Raw genomic sequence first — 17,149 nt, 5'->3', positions numbered from 1 at the left:
GGCTTCCCTTAAACTGGGAAGGATTTTGCCTTGGAAAGGAAAACAAAGGACATGAGACAACAGACTAGTCTGTGTCAGCCATAAACTTTCACCTCTATGCTTGATCTGTACCCTACTCATGAGAGAGGTACTAAGTGTCTTTTGTCAATCATATCATCAATTCCTGTCCAAGTTCCCTATGTTCCTCTACCCCTGGTTATTGCAACACTTCTCTGAATTCACAGGGTTGGCATACCGAGTGTTTGCTCTACCTAAAGTGATCTGACCTTTACTCAGAGTGGAAAAGGCTAAATAACATAGTGGGTGGAAGTGACACATGTGGCAGGAAAGTAACTGCACAAATATTCCAATAAACTAATAAAATGGATGCGTAAGGGTTACAGAAATGTAGTATATAAACAGTGGTAAATCAATGATATTTTGCATTAAGTGGCATAGGACTTACCTTTGTCTAAGTGATATTTCTAAAATATTATCTAAGTCAGAACTCCTTTCTCTTGGCTAGAATCAGTCCTATCTTTACTTCTAGCCTGATTTTTCAAGTCATTCCTTTGTAATGAAACAGCTGAAAGGAGATGACAGATCTACTAACTGACACCTGGCTGCCTATCAGTGAGCGGTCCTGCTGAGTCCTTAGAAGCCTTATATGTATAGGTGGAGCCTATGGTGTAAGGGCAACATTTACGCTTCAGGTTTCTCTACTTTGCTTCTCAGGTACACCATTACCTATAAACCCCGAGAACAATCAAAAAGTGAAAAATAAAGTGTTATGATTTAAGAACTAATAAGAAAAGCATATGGAGAAGGAAACAGCAATCTTGGTACTGAGGCACAAGAGAAACTATAATAGTTAAGAGCTAGTGGGGGCTTGCCATTGCCATGCCCCTAGCTTAGATAATCTCATTTAATCCTTATGCAGGGTAGGAAGGCAATAGGCTTATTTTCATTTTACAGATGAAAGTTGGTACAGAGAGGTTAAGTGACTGACTTGATGTCAATATGGCAGAGCTTGAAATACAAAGCATAGTCTGTTGAACACTACATCCTGTTTGAGAATATTTTCATGAAGTTTCCATTTTTGAGGAAGACAAGCATACTTTATCCATTTCTATCTTCAAGGTGTATAGGAAATAAGGTTATGCATTTTTTTTTTAAATAAAAAGCTTAGCTCAATCCTTGCTGAGCAGTGATTGCAACCTGCTTGACTTATATAAAACCCACATAACTATTAAATTAAAAAAAATCTATGGCCTCCCTGGTGGCGCAGCGGGTTGAACGCAGTGCTGTGAAGCTGTCCGCAGCCTCTGCAGTGCTGGTTGGATTCCTGGCTGGCCAGGGTGATTCCCATATGGCGTGGCAGACCTCTCCTGTTGCGCCCAATGTTCCCCTCAGCAGTGTATTTTGGTCATCTGCCTGTTCTGCTCACCACTCTGTCTCTGGTGAATTCTCTCACCCTCCTGTGCCTTTGGCCTGTACCCCAGCTCTTGTATAAAAATAAATAAATCTTAAAAAAATATATAATAATGAATTACTTTTTTTCATCTTCATTGTGGTTTTTTTGGCCTATGGCTTATTGGTTGTCAGATTAACTTCTTGAAACAGTGATAAACTATCAATTTTCCTTTGTTACTTTGGTGGTACAAGTTTCACTAGGGTCCTGCACTACACATCTGAAACAGATATTAAAATCAGCAATACCGAAAATCGTGTCAAGTACCAAAAGCGAACAAAACAAGAGTTCTAGAGGAGGAAGGCTGAACTGGTGAATCCCACATGAAAAGGTGGATCATAACAGTGGACTCTGTTGAAGTCCAGGGAGAAAAGAATTCTACTGGACATCACAAGCAGATACAGCTCCCTTATTTTCTCACTCTCAATAAGAGATGCAGGTTATCTCCTCCCAAGGTCAGAAAAGCTGCAGAGGTCCCCCCCAACCTCAGAACTTATACCTATTTCAGAGAAGCTTTTAAAACCTCCAACAGATACCCGATGAGGCAGAGCCTAAGCACTCTTCTGAACTACTCTACCAATCTGTTACTGAACACCAACCTCAATTTCCCTCAGCCAATAAAAGGAAACAGTTTGCAGAAAAGGAAAGTGGTTTCATTTGTTGACAAATGAGGAGGGCAGCCGACTGAAAGACCACCATCCTGCTCTTTGGCTGGGTGCTGGGTTATTTATACAAAGGGGAAAAAAGGGGGAGATGGACAAGGGTCTGCAAAAGAGAGGGCAGAAGGGGTCTGCATGGAGACGGGTGGGCGGCAGCTTGCTTTTTTCAACAACTGCTGTTTAACTCCCTATTCCTTGAAATGCAAGAAGACAACCTTGTTAAACAAAGGCGGACATTGCAAGAGATAGGGAGAAGACAAACTTGTTAATGCTTATCTGAGAGACCAGGCATATGTAACTGCATCAAATCTCTCAACTTCATTACCCTAAAGCGTGAGGGCTTCCTAAAGTAATCAGCACCTATCCTAAAATTTTGCTCTGGTCACTCCAGCAAAGGGGAAGAAAGAGGTTCCTATGCTGGTCCTACTACTTAGAAGCTGTGTGATCCTGGGCAAGTTAATTTACATGTTGGAGTCCAGATTTCCTCACTCGCAAAATGGAGATAGAAAATACCTATCTCAAGAACTGTAAGAGTTACACGAGCAAGTGAAGGGCTGGGTTCATAGTGGCCACTCATTTGTTCATCCATTCATTCGTTCCCGGACCCTACCGAGCCTTCATCTTCTGGGATCCACTTTCCCATGGTCTTTCGAATCCTCTTACCCTTAAAAGGCTGCTGCCCAGGTATATTCCTTCCCTCCCGCCTTCATTTTTCCAGACTCTGCGGATCCTCCCAGCTAGATATCATACAGACACCGACAGTTCTGTTCTCCCCACATCCTTCTTACCTGGCGACTAGATGCCCAGCACTGCAGCCACTGCCAAGCAGCTCTTCCAAGTCAGCTCCAGCCAGGGGTTCACTGAGCCGAGTCCCCGTCTGGTCCTCGGCCGGGTCCGGGATTGGGGTCTTTCCACCTGCCCTCACGCTGATTGGCTGCTCCGCTTTTGCGGGAGCAGGAGATGGGGCGTGCACCCCTGTACTGCCAATCAGCGGTTGCCACCGCCCCCGTCTCACCTCTGCACACCATAAACTCCGTGTACCCTCCTTTTGAGCAGGGTGGCAGAACCCCGGGTTCGAAAGCAGCCTTTTAGGGGCGGAGGAAAAAGAGCGGAAAAAGCAGTGAAAACACTGGTGCTGCGAGCGGGGCTCGACGCCCGCGCGGCGCGGCCGTGACGACATTCGTCCGCGCCCGCGGCTGAGCGTTGTCAGCGCCGGTGGCGGGCGCCTGCGCAGTGGCTCCCAGCGGGCGGTTGCTTGTTGGTTGTTGTAGTAACCGGGAAGCAGCCGTCGGCGGCGGCCGTGAGCCCGGCCGGGGAAGGAGGAGGGCGGTAGGCGCAGAACGCGGTCCCCGCCTGCCCGCTCCGAGCCATGGGAAGATGAGACAGGTAAACGCCTGCGCCGGCGCGCTCCCCGACCCGAGGAGGCTGCGCGCCCGGGTCTGGGCGGGAGCGGGGCGCTGCACTTCCCTCCCGGAGCCGGCGGCCGCGGGTGGCTTCCGGGCGCGTCGGACTGAATCACTGCGGCGGAGTCGCCGGGGTCCTTCCCTGGGTGTCTGCGAGCCCACCTGGGACTGGGGTGAGCCGGGGTGGGGCTGGCTGCGGGGTCGATCCATTTCAGGGCTAGCGCGCTCCCGGGGCGAGGGTCCTTCATCATCTTCCAGTGGCTGGTCCTGTCCCCCCTCTCGGGCAGCCTAGGATAGGGGGGCACTCCTTCCTCGCCTTGGAGGTTTGTGTTTGTTTTTGTTTTAATTTTTAAAGGCTTTCCCCCCAATTTTGACAAGGTCGAGAAATCCCATTGGGCATCCTCGCAGAAACGCACGACTTTGAGGTTTTTAATGAGCTCTCGCCCATTCTGAGGAGCTGTGGGAATCCTGAACGGGGCCGGTGTTTTTTGGTCCTGTTTACTATCTTATCGTATGTGTGAGTGCACGGGAAGAGGCTTGGAAAGATGGGCATCAAGGGCTTATTTCTGAGTAATGGGTCTGTGGTCATTTAAACATTTTCATTTTCTTGCTCTATAATTTCTGATCCCTGCTCAAACACACACTCCAAACATGTACTTTTTCCCTACGGGGGGGAAAAAATCCTAATTTTAATGTTTTTGAGATTCTGGCCATAGTTTATGATTTTCAGTAAGGGAAAATATTTTTTGAGAATATTTGGAAGGACAATGCTTTTTCAGCTATTATGACCTTGATTCAGGAGACTGTATTAATGGTTTCTTTCAGTGGAATTTGTTTTAGAGGAACCATTGAAGGCATTTTATCGGCATGCTTGTCATAGAATCTAAAGAAATACTTGCAAGGATTTGAAATTTTGAGTTTTAATTTTTAACTCAGGTCACGTTTTTCTAGCAAGGAATCTTGTGTTTGAGGCAATGAACGACCTACATCAGACTTCCCTAAAGGTTAAGTTTATCCTTTTGATCTTGTTAGATTTAATGTATGAAAGTTTGTATATAAAAGAAATCTTATTAACTCTTCAAGTACATAGAGGACAGACAATGTAATTGAAAAAAAAAAACTGGAGTTTTGTGACATAGATGAGGCACTGTGATAGAAGGTAGGCTTCTAGGGCTTGACATGTTTTAGGTATTCATTTTCACTACTTGGAGGATCATCAGCATAATCAATAAATAGCTGCATCGTGTTTCAGATGGTTTGGTTTTCTTGTAGGAATCTGTGCCACCCAAATTGTTTGATCAGGTCTCTGAGGCCCCCGTCTGCTGACTGCATGACAAGCCCTAAAGGAAATGCCAGTCGTGATGGCCCGGGACCTGGAAGAAACAGCATCATCCTCAGAGGATGAGGAGGTGGTAAGCCAAGAGTAAGTAATAGCAAGCCTGCTTTTGACCCTTTGCTTTTAGGACGGAAAACCAGTTCTCTATTAATCATACTCTTTTACCTGATACCTTTCCTTTGGTGTTGTCTGATTGATTTTAGCTGCTGTCCATGAGCTAATTTATTTAGTTCTAAATGATCTAATTCAAGATAATATTATTTGGTCCAAATCGACTATATGAAGTAAGACTTTCTAGGCTCATGAGTGAACATTGGCTCTAGGTATTGTAGTTTTTAGTGAGCTCTTTCGTAAGAGCTCCCACCATAGGAGATTTTGAAATTTTTAGATACTGGAAAGCCATACCCTGTGACATTTTTTTTCAAAAATGTTTACAATGTAGAATGATGAAAAAATGGAGAGGTAAAGTAACTTAGCAGAGTAACTGTGGGGCAGGACATCATAATATTATAGCCTGTGCTGTGTCTATTCAGATCTTAAAAACAGTGCTTTTCCAACTTCTTTTAGGTAAGAGTCAAGTTTCTTGGTTGCTCAATCCTTATATTAATAAAAGTGAATGATAGTGTTAAGTGTCACTGCTGTAGGTGCTAAGGGCATTAACTACTGTATCTAATTTAACCTGAAGCTATTGTTCCCACTTCATTAAATTGAGCTGTGGGGATACATAGTCTATAAGTGGTAATTGAGATTCAGTCCTGGATTTGAAGCATTTTGCTATTTTACCTCCTTTAACATTGCTTGACACAGAGAACAAAGAGTCTGGCTTAAAGTTAGTTTAGTTTTTAAGGTTCTCTGTGATTTCTCTTGGATATGTGGGTGCTGTGTAACCCGAAGAATGGGACTGATATCTTCCAGACCATGCTGTATAGGGGGGGTATGGTTAAGATCAAATAGAATAAGGTGACAGTTTTTCAAGTGTAAAATGTCATAAAAATGTAGGGCATTATTTTCACTGACTTTAATAATGAATTTTAAGTGGATTTCATAAAGTGAAAGATTACATTATTTAGTGTGATTGGAAAAGAAAGATGGAAACATTAATAGGCTTTGGGGAAAGGCTTCTCATCACAGGTAGGTCTTAGAAAATAATAGAGATTTGACAATATATTTGGGTCATTCTTGTTCAAGACAATTAAATGGATAATTCCCTCTGGTCACTTTGCCTTCTTGTCACTTTATGCTTTATATGTGCTACCTCATTTCACAACATTTTTAACTTCTGGAAATATCAGCCTGTTTTCAAGATCATTCTTTATTCCATGACCTTCTTATTTAGTGGGCTTCTAGATTGGAACTGGCAAATATTAGTTTGCCATTTTGATAGATTAAAAACAGTCAACAATTGGCAATTACAGATAATTCGACCCAATATTATCATAGGTACTCAATAAATACTGATTGAGTGATTAACTGAATCAACAAGTAAATGGAGACTTTGTGGTTTAGTTTACCTTTGATCAAGTGGATCTTGTATCAGAATACTTTTAGTCCTTAAAATATACAAAATTACAAAAAATTACATTGAAATACAATTATTGAAATAAAAATTATGTTGAAATACAGTTACTGAAATAAAAAACCCTAAACTTGTGCTTTTTCTATTAATACATTCAACAACAAGATCATTCATTTAAAACATGGGAAAGTTTAAGTTTTATTTTCTAAATTTAGCAGCATAAAAATTGTTCTTAACTAGTTTACATAAGATCATCACACTGTAGGGTTTTCTTGATGAATACTTAGAAGTGGGAGCACTGAGAAACATAATTGTGTGGCCCACCAATGAAAGATGGCACAATTTGGTAGCTGAATGATTGTTTTGAGGAGAACTGCAAAATTATTGTTTAGAGAGGGACACTATGATCATAGGTGATCCAGTGGCAAGCGTAATAACTTTTAACTTAGACTAGTGATAAATATAAATTGTATTTTAATATACGGGCAGCAGCTGCAAAATAGTATAAAAAATCTGTAATTTCAGATAAAGTCGAAGGCACAGATAATGCTAACCCTGCTGTACTTTCTTGCCTATATTCATAGTTGAGACAACTAAATTTCGACATCAGTGAAAATAAAGCAGTAATCCCCCCAGTGAATATTCTTTTATCTTTCAAATTCCTAATGTTGATTTTTAACTGTTAATTTTGTTCCGTCAGCTTATGTCTTGCCTGTCAGGCCCTTGTTTTATACATGGAAACCTTAAGTCAAATTTCTTTACCCCTATGTCAGTAGACTTACATACTTTTATAAGTATATGGGAGTAGAAGATCTTAAATCATCTTAAGGATGGTGATTTAATCCAAAGATGTTTATCCACGGGCAACTGTTAGATCCACTCAGGTCCTTAGGCAGTATTAATGTAGTTATATCTTGCAGTCCTGTACTTTGCTAGAAACTGTCTAGGAGTCAGAAAGAAAGCATCAGCGTGGGCTGGAAGAGGGAAACGGCCCCACAAAGGTGGTGAGGTGAGTTGGAGAGTGGGATTAAGTGAATAGAGAGAGGTAGACAAGAAGCCATTTCCAGCAGGGGCATTGGTATGAATAAGGAATAGGAGCTTTGAGTTATGTAGGCCGACTCCTGGGAGTTTGCTTCTTAAAAACCAAAATGTTCTTTGGCTTCTAATAAGGTGAACCGTAAGAGTGGTCTACTTCAACAATTAATCATTCAAATACTTTGTTCTTTCATGCCTATAATGACTTGTTTTCTTAATTTATACCAGTTTCTGCTGTGAATGGAAATTTGAGGTCCAGATTTTTGGTTCTCTAATAGTAATTTTGAATCTTTTCCTTGTAGCGCCACCTGGTGGGAGCATGGTCCTAATAACAAATTAGCATCTGCCTCAAGTGTGTTTTGGTTGACCTGATTGAATTAATAATTTGTTTACTTCCCTTTTATCTTTTCTTAAGTTATAAGTAAAAAGATTTCTCTGTCAGGATTTGGCTCTCCACAGACACGTAGTTAGGGCTTGGTTCCACTCAGCTGTTTATTTGTTAATTGTGTTCCTATTTTTCATCAGGCATTTTTAATTTGTGGCAATAATCCATTGTTTGTAACTGCTAAGACACAGTGGTGCCAGTTGGTAACTAGTGCTAGATTGACAAGGACGTTTGGATAGTTTCCAGAGTTTCTGTCCAAGACTGTCGTTTAGGCTGTCTATTTTTCCCTCAATCATCTGACTTAGAAATGGAAAAATTAAAGTTGGAAGAGAACATAGGAATCATCTGGCCCCATGCCTGTGCTTTACAGGTGTTTAAGATTAAAAAGCAAGCAAACCACAGAAACTCTTCTTGCCAAAGAATATACTCTGTAAACAAAATTTCTCACTCATGGGCACTAGCACTCAAGTCAGAGGGCAAGGGCAGTAAGCATCCACATTCCATTTCTAGCAAACAGGAAATGAACTAGGTATGGTGTTCTTTGCTTTCTTTACTAAAAGGCTTTTGGCAGCTCATTCAGTCTAAAGGCTGCCTCACTTCTCAGATCAGTAGCCTGGCAGTGCATTCAAAGTGTGGCTCTTTTTAAACTTGGGTTGAGAGGGTCTGACTTGGCCCTGAGATTTGTGGCAGGGCCTCTGTTAAGGGGTGTGGCCATGTGAGTGTTTGCTAGCAGCCTGAATATTGGCTAAGTGCATCTTGTTTCATTTAAGTAATTGATTAAGTTTCCCTAACAGTGGAGTGTAAGGTGTCCCATGTATAGAACATCACTGAAATGGGGGTAGGGAGATGGGAGGGTAGAAACAATAGCAGAGGCGCTTTTCCCCTTATTTCACCAGCTGTATGACGGTGGGCAGATTTCTTCACCTGAGATGAGAGGTTCATTTCTTTAGTTCATAGTGCAGGTAAGAGGATTAAGTGAAATAGCTTGTGAAAGCTCTTCATTTAATTCCTAGCACATATTTAGGGACTCAGTTCGTTTCTTTTCCTTTCAACCTCCCTGTACGAAAGAGTTTGAAGGTTTTCCTAATCTTTGAATAAATACACATTTACGACTGTCTGAGATTAATTAAACTGAGATTTCCTGAGGATAGGGAAAGAAAATAAAGTCAGAGGTCCTTTCCTGGAGGAGATCATGCTGTTGGATTTAATATAGGCTTTCTTTATAATGTGTGGTTTTAATTGGAGTACTTGTGTTAATTAGGGTTCCTAATGGATGGGTCATCAAATTTGCTTAAAAAGGCACTACAGAGTGTTCACGGGGCAAATAGATTATTATTATTTTTAAAGATTTATTTATGCATACAAGAGCTGGGGTACAGGCCAGAGATGCGGGGATGAGAGGATCCACCAGAGACAGAGTGGGGAACAGAACAGGCAGATGGACTGAAGTACACTGCTCTGGGGAGCAGGAAAGGAGAGGTCTGCTGCGCCATGTGGGTTGTTCCCTGGCTGGTCGGGGATCGAACTCGTGCTGTAGAGGCTGCGGATTGCTTCATAGTGTGGTGCTTAACTCCTTGCGCCACCAGGGAGGCCCAACAAATAGATTATTGTGAATATATTAGGATTATATGTGTTTGGGAACTACGGCATACATTGTCTTAAATAATAAAGGGAATTTATTAACATATATTTAGGGACGACTTGATTCTGCAACTCTACATTTGCCACACAGGATCTTACTTCCCTCATTCCATCTGTCAGGCTCCCACTGATTCCTCCTTTGCCAACAGCTCCAAGCTCTCCTCAAGATCACACAATGACAGTTACCCTTCTGGACCTTTCGTTCTCTTCAAGGGGAAGAAAGGCCATCTCTCCTATTGCTGCGCCAGAAGGGAAAGAAGACATTGCTTTCTCAGAGGGGCTACACTTGTCTGCTGACACTGACTCCTGACTGTTGGTTTATGTGCTCAGCTCTACTCACTAACAGGGTGATGGAATGAATCAAGGCCCGTTCCTAAAATGGATAGCATTAATCTTAAACAAATTGCATGACTATGAATGGTAAAACACTTGGGGTTCTTGGCCAGAAGGAAGGGAAAGTTGCTAATTAGCAAACTATGGAGATCTGCTTTGGTTCTTAATTCAGATTTTGAGCTGTGAATCAGTCAAGCCTTTTCTCTTGGTTACAGCGATCATCCATGTATCATGTGGACTGGAGGCTGCCGGAGAATTCCAGTTTTAGTGTTCCACGCCGAGGCTATTCTGACAAAGGACAACAATATTCGAGTCATTGGAGGTGGGTATGTCTTTCCCCCTTAGAGGACAGGGCTAGGCAGGGCCCTGGTGACCTGGTCTTGCAGAAAGTGGTATCACCTACAAGTAGTCTTGGTCTTGAGAAGAACCTTTGCATTTGTTTTACTTGGAAGGATTATTTCTGATTTCTTAAATTGCTTTCTGCATACTAAATTGTTCTTTCCTCTTTGAATTTTTTTCCCGGTATTATGTATAGATGTGTTTATTGTTATTTTTTAATTTATTTTTTATTTTTTATTTTTTTTTAAAGATTTATTTATTTATTTATACAAGCACCAGGTACAGTCAGAAGTGTGGGAGGGATAGAGAATTCACCAGAGCCAGAGCGGGGAACAGAACAGGCAGACTGACGAAATACACTGCTGAGGGTAGCAGTGGGCGCGGCAGGAGAGGTCTGCGTGCCATGTGGGACCCTTGCCGGCAGCCGGGGATCGAACCGGCACTGCAGAGGCTGCGGGCAGCTTCACAGCCCAGCGCTCAACCACTGCGCCACCTGGGGAGGCCCATTGTGATTTTTTAAATTTTGATAAAATATACATAACAAATTTACTGCTTTGACCATTTTGGAATATATAGTTCAGTGACAGTCAGTATATTTACAGTATATTTAGATCATTCACAATCACCATTGTTAAGTTCCAGAACATGTTTTTCATCCCCAAAGTAAAATTAAGTCCTATGTCATTTAAGCAGCTGCTCCCCCATCCCCTCTTGCCTCCAACTACTAGCAACCGCTAATCTACTTTCTGTCTCTGTGGATTTGCCTTTTCTGGCTATTTCATATAAATGGACTCATACAACATGTGACCTTTTGTGTCTGGCTTCTTTGACAGCCTGATGTCTTAAAGGTTCACCTGTGTTGTAGCATGTTATCATTACTTCATTTTTTGGGGAGTGAATAATATTCATTGTATAGATACACCACATTCTATTCATCAGTTGGTGAAAGATTTTACACCTTTTGGCTTTTAAGTAGTGCTACTATAAACGTTCATGTAGAGGTCTTTGTCCCAGCACCTGTTTTCAATTCTTTTGAGTCTGTACCTAGCAAGGAGTTGCTGGTTGTGAGGTAATTCTGCCAAAGGATTTCAAAGTAACTTCACAGATTTTACATTCCCACCAACAATGTATGAGAGTTCCATTTTCTCCACATCCTCCCTCATTTTTGTTATTTCCTTTTTTTTAGATCATAGCTGTACTTGCGGATATGAAGTGGTATCTTACTGCAGTTTTGATTAGCACTGTGCATCTTTTCGTGTGCTTGTTGGCGACTTGTATATCTTGGGAGAAATGTCGACATTTTTTGTCTCTTTGTCTATTGTCTATATTTTAATTGGATTGCTTGTCTTTTTGTTGAGTTATGAGTTCTTGATACATGCTGGGTATTAGGTCCTTATCAGGTATGTGATTTCCAAATATATTTTCATAGTCTGTGGTTTGTCTTTTCATTTACTTTGTAGTGTTCTTTCATGAGCAAAAGGTTTTTATTTTGATGATCTCCAGTTAATCTATTTTTCATTTTGTTGCTTATGCTTTTGGTGTCATATCTAAGAAACCGTTGCCTAATTCATGGTCATGATCCCTGTGCTCTCTTCTAAGACTTATACTAAGCTCCTATGCTTAGAGCTAAATGGTCTTTGATCCATTTTGAGTTAATTTTTTTCTATAATGTTAGATAAAAATCCACCTTTATTCTTTTGCATGTGGATATCCCGTTGTATGATTAGTTGAAGAGACTATTCTTTCCCTGTTGAATAGTTTTCACACTATTCTTGAAAATCAGTTGATCAAAGATGTATGCATTGATATCTGGACTCTTATTATTCCAGTGATTTGTGTTTTGACTACTGTATCTTTGTACTAAATTTTGAAATTGGCAAGTATGAGTCATTCTTCTTCTTTTTCAAATTTATTTTGCTACTTAGGCTTCCTTGTAGTTCCATATGACTTTTGGGCTTAGTGTGCATTGATTCTCTTACAGCACTTTGGGGAGTGTTGCTGTCTTAATATTAAAGATGGGATGTATTTTGATTTATTTAGGTCTTCAATTTATTTTTTAGTGATGTTTTAGCGATTTCACCATTCAACTCTTGTGTCTCCTTGGTTAAATTCCTTACTATTTTATTCTTTTAATGAGAATATTTTATTCTTATAAGTAGAATTGTTTTCTCAGTTTCATTTTTGAGTTGGTCATTGACAGTATATAGCACTACAATTGATTTTTGTATATTGCTTTTGTATTTTGAAACCTTGCTCATTTTTTAATAAGTTTTTGTATATGTGTAGGTTCTGTAGCTTTGTTTATATGTAAGATCATGTTTTCTGTAGATAGAGATAATTTTACTTCTTCCTTTCCATCTTGGATCCTTTTATTTGCCTAACTGTTCTCACTAGAACCTCCAGGACAGTGTTGAGTAGATGTGATGAAAGTGGGCATTTTTATCTTGTCATTCATCATAAGTGCAAGTTTTCAGTTTTTCACTGTTTCATATGATGTTAACTACTTTTTTCACGAATTTTATCACATTGAGAAAGTTTCCTTCTGTTCCTTTGTTGAGTGTTTTTAGTCGTGCAAGGTTGGTGGTTTTGTCAAATGCTTTTTCAGCATCAAATGAGGTAATTCTGTTTTCCCCTTCCTTCATTCTATTGATGTGGTATATTACTTTAAGTTAGCATTAGTGTGTTGAACCACCCTTGCATACCTGAGATAAATCCTACTTGGTCATGGTGTTTAATCCTTTTAATATGTTCTTAGGTTTGGTTTGCTAGTATTTTGTGGAAAAAAATTTTTTTTAAAAGTTTATTTTTATTTATGCATGCATGCAAGAACTTGGGTGTAGGCCAGAGGTGGGGGTGAGAGGATTCACCAGAGACAGAGCGGGGAGCAGAACAGACAGATTTTACTGAAATACACTGCTAAGGGGAGCAGTAGATGAGACAGGAAAGGTCTGCTACATCATCTGGGTTAGCTCCCTAGCCAGGGATTGAACTCATGCCACAGTGGCTGGCAATAGCTTGATAGTGCTGAGACCTTAACCCCTGTGCCACCAGGGAGGCCCCATTTTGTGGAGAATTTTGGCATGTATATTCATGTAGGATAATGGTATGTAGTCTTTTTTGTGATGCCTTTGTGACTTTAATATCAGGCAATGCTGGCCTCATTAATGAGTTCTTTCCTCTTCAGAAGAGTCTGGGAAGGATTGATACTAATTCTGTCAAGTGTTTTGGTAGAGTTCCCTAGTCCTAAGCATTCTTTGTTGGGAGGTTTTTATTTCTGCTTCAACCTCTACTTATAGGTCTATTCATATGTTCTGTTTTGTATTGGGTCAGTTTTGGCAGTTTGTGTGTTTCTGGGTTTTGTCCATTTTTATTTAGTTTATCTAATTTGTTGGCATACAGTTTTCATAGTATTCTTTCATAGTCCTCATTTCTGTGAGGTCAGTAGCAATGCTCTACTTTGCTTTTTTTTTTTTTTTTTTTTAAAGATTGATTTTATTTATACAAGAACCGGGGTACAGGCCAGATGCATGGGAGGGTGAGAGGATTTACCAGAGACAGAGCAGGAACAGAACAGGCAGAAGGACCAAAATACACTGCTGAGGGGAGCTGCAGGCAAGACAGGAGAGGTCTGCTCGTGGGTTGCTCCGAGGCCGGTGGGGATCTAACAGGCACTGCAGAAGCTGTGGACAGCTCCACAGCGCTGTGCTCAACCGCCTGCACCACTAGGGAGGCCCTCCACTTTGCTTTTGATTTAAATAATTTGAAATTTTTTTTAAGTTAGTCTAGCTATAGGTTTATCAATTTGATGATATTTTAATGATCATTTTATAGAGTCACCTTTTTTTTTTTTTTTAAGAGGCATGTTTTATTTATTTATTTGTTTGTTTGTTTTTTGTTTATACATGCACTGGGTACAGACAGAAGCGCGGGAGGGTGAGAGAATTCACCAGAGCCAGAGCAGGGAGCAGAGCAGGCAGAAGGACCGAAGTACACTGCTGAGGGGAGCAGCGGGCGGCAGGAGAGGTCTGCGCGCCATGTGGGACCCTCCTCTGGTGGCCGGGGAGCAGCCGGGGATCGAACCGGCGCCGCAGAGGCCGCGGGCAGCTTCGCAACCCAGCGCTCAACCGCTGCGCCACCGGGGAGGCCCTAGAGTCACCTTTTAATTTTATTTTCTCTACTGTTGTTTTAGTCTCAATTTCATATAGCTACACTCCTTTGATTTTTTGCAGTGCTCTGAATCCTGGGGTTAGTATCTTCAAAGTTAACGATGCTGTGGATCAGACCTGTCATGTAGTGTAGTGGAAGGAGCCTGTGCCTGGGTTCTTAGTCATTGGTTCAAATTCCAATCTTGGCATTTCTGGCTGTGAGTTTTGGGAAAGTCATTCAAACTCTCTTAACTAATTTCATTATCAGTAAATGTAGCTATTTTGCAGGCACTGTGAGAATTAAATGAGACTATTTAATGTTTGGTATATAACAGGCATACAGAGCTTATGCTGTTTATTCTCCTTGTTGAAATGGATCTCTTCTACTTTGAAATGAATTTAAAGGCTATCACCTTCTGGGATTTGAGTCCTCCTCCCTCCCTAAGAGTCCTTATGTTCTAATCCCCTCAGCAAGTTGGTCAGTTACCTCTTAAAGGAATATGGTTCATTCATGTTCTCTGAAACCTATATAATGGAAGGCCTGCTAACATTTGCTGAGACACTCTAAATATAATTTGAGTCAAAATGTCAAAGGTGGTGGGGCCTTCTGGTGGCGCAGGGGGTTAAGACGTAGCACTATGAAGATACCTGCAGTCACTGCAGCACGAGTTCGATCCCCGGCCAGGGAGCAACCAACATGGCACAGCAGACCTCTCCTGTCGTGCCTGCTATTCCCCTCAGCAGTGTATTTCAGTCGATCTGCCTGTTCTGTTCCCTACTCTGTCTCTGGTGAATCCTCTTCTCTGCCCCACACACACCTCTGGCCTGTATCCCAGTTCTGGTATGCATAAGATAAATAAGTCTTTTTAAAAAAACAAGTCAAAGGTGGGTGAAAGCATCAAAAGCAAATAATCCTCCCTGAAACATGTTTATTTTGGTCTGTTTGTTATATAAATGTATTTATATATTCTATGGCAATAGGCAGACCTTTCTTTTTTAGAATAGCTAACCTGTATCAGAACTTAGTATCTAGCAATGTCATCCCATTTTATTCAAGGAATCATTATTTTTTAGAAACTGTAAGTCTTCTTCCCTTATATTCCTGTGGCTAAAGAAAAGGCCACTAAACTTTTTCAAACTGTTTTTGAATTGTATCTTCCCAATTCCTTGAGGTTTAATAATTTGATTCACCTTTCCTTGTGAAAAGAACAATTCGAATAACTTGTGAATTGCTGCCTCAAATTTCTGAATTGTTGGGCACCCTTGGTCTCGTTCTCATTTAAATAACTGACATAGATCTGCTCAGAGCCAACTCTGTGGTTGAATCCCCTTGAGAAGCCTATCTGGGGCATTAGTAGAGCCAGGATTTGAACCTGGCAGCTCCACTCGAGAGACATACTCATCTCTTATTATTCCCCTTCTTTTACTCCCCATGCACTCAATCTCTATTTTTCACACACCTGATCACTGTCTCTATGGCCTGGCACTGCATGGCAGGCACTACAGGACAGTCGCTGCAGGACTGGTGCTGCAGGACAGGCGCAGAATTAGGCCCAGTTCTGGTCTCCAGTGGTGACGATGCTTTGATTTTTGCATGTGCAAAATTGGAAATGTCACTGACTAGTTATCATAATAAAAAGACATGATTGTCTTTCATTTTTTAAAACATTTTATTTAGAAAAATTAAAAACCTTAAGACAAGTGTTAAGAACATTGTAATGAACACATGGATATTCTTTTCTTAGATTTACCATTAGCATTTTGCCATATTTGCTTCTCTCTTTTTTGAACCATTTGAGAATTAGTTCAGATAATTCACAGCTAAATATTTGTTCAACAGCCCTCTCCTAAGAACAAAGGCATCCTCTGATAACCATAGCACAGTGATTGCACTCAGGAGGTTTGTTATTGGTGAAATACTCTTATCTAATATACAGACCCTGCCCAGATTTCCCCACTAGTTACAATTTTATCCTTTAGACCTGTTGTTTTAAATCCAGGATCCAATCAAATTGCATTTAGCTGTCCTATTTCTTTGGTCTCCTAAATCTACAACCATTAGCCAGGCCTTTTTTTTTTTTTTTTTTTTTTGGTATTTCATGATATTGACATTTTTAAAGATTCCAGGCTAGCTGCTTTGCAGATGTCCTTAAGTTTGAGCTTGTCTCACTGTGTTCACATATTTAGATTCAGACTGAAAAATGAAAGGAATAGCACTGAGTCAAATTGTATCCTTAATGTGTCATATTAGGAAGCGTGCAATGTCTTTATATTGCGTTATCAGTGGCACATTCAATTATTTGGTTTAGATAGTGTCTACCAGAATGGTTCAAGGTACCTTTCTCCCTTCTTAGATGCATTCTCTGCAGAAGTATCTTGAGATTGTGAATGTCCTGTCCCCCAGTAGTCTCTCACCTACTGGTATCCATTGAGTCTCATATGAATCATTAACGTTTATGGTTTTTGTACAATGGTGATTTTCTGTTTTCCTTTTTATCCTTATTAGCTGATTTTTCTGTAAAGAAGAGTTTTTCTTTCTGTGATAGGCAGAATAATGGTTCCCCAAAGATGTCTATCTTCTAAATCTCAGAACTGTGAAAATGTCAATGGCAAAGGGTAATCAAGGTTGTAGGTGGATTAAGGTTGCTATAAGGAGATTATCCAAGCAGGCCCAGCATAATCACAGGGCTCCTTTAGAGTGGAAGGAGGCAGACGAGGAGCCAGATGGATGCAGCCTGAGAGGGATGAGGCCCACATTGGTGGCTGTGAAGATAGTGGGGATGGGGACTATAAGCCAGTGAGTGGGGTGGCCTCCAGAAACTGAGAAAGGGACCCGTCCCAGAGCCTTTAAAAAGGGCAGTGGCCCTGATGATGCCTGATGAGACCTGTAGCAGGCTTTTGATCATC

At 41.0% G+C, this 17,149-nt stretch overlaps 1 protein-coding gene across 1 annotated transcript in view; it reads left to right on the top strand.

Annotated features, from left to right (window-relative positions):
• Positions 1-4,861: 4,861 nt before the first annotated feature.
• Positions 4,862-17,149, top strand: part of TTLL5 (tubulin tyrosine ligase like 5) — a gene marked incomplete at both ends in the record, with an annotated part of 184,253 nt that continues 171,965 nt past the window's right edge. Inside the window, 2 exons of the mRNA XM_084241198.1 lie at positions 4,862-4,935; positions 9,974-10,080. Coding sequence (XP_084097324.1) covers positions 4,862-4,935; positions 9,974-10,080 — 181 coding nt within the window. The remainder of the gene's footprint in view (positions 4,936-9,973; positions 10,081-17,149) is intronic.

The sequence above is a fragment of the Talpa europaea genome, assembly GCF_964194135.1.
Source record: "Talpa europaea genome assembly, chromosome: 8".
NCBI classification, from domain to species: Eukaryota; Metazoa; Chordata; class Mammalia; order Eulipotyphla; family Talpidae; genus Talpa; species Talpa europaea.
The sequence above is the reverse complement of the archived record's forward strand: the minus strand, read 5'-3'. Positions and strand labels throughout refer to the sequence as shown.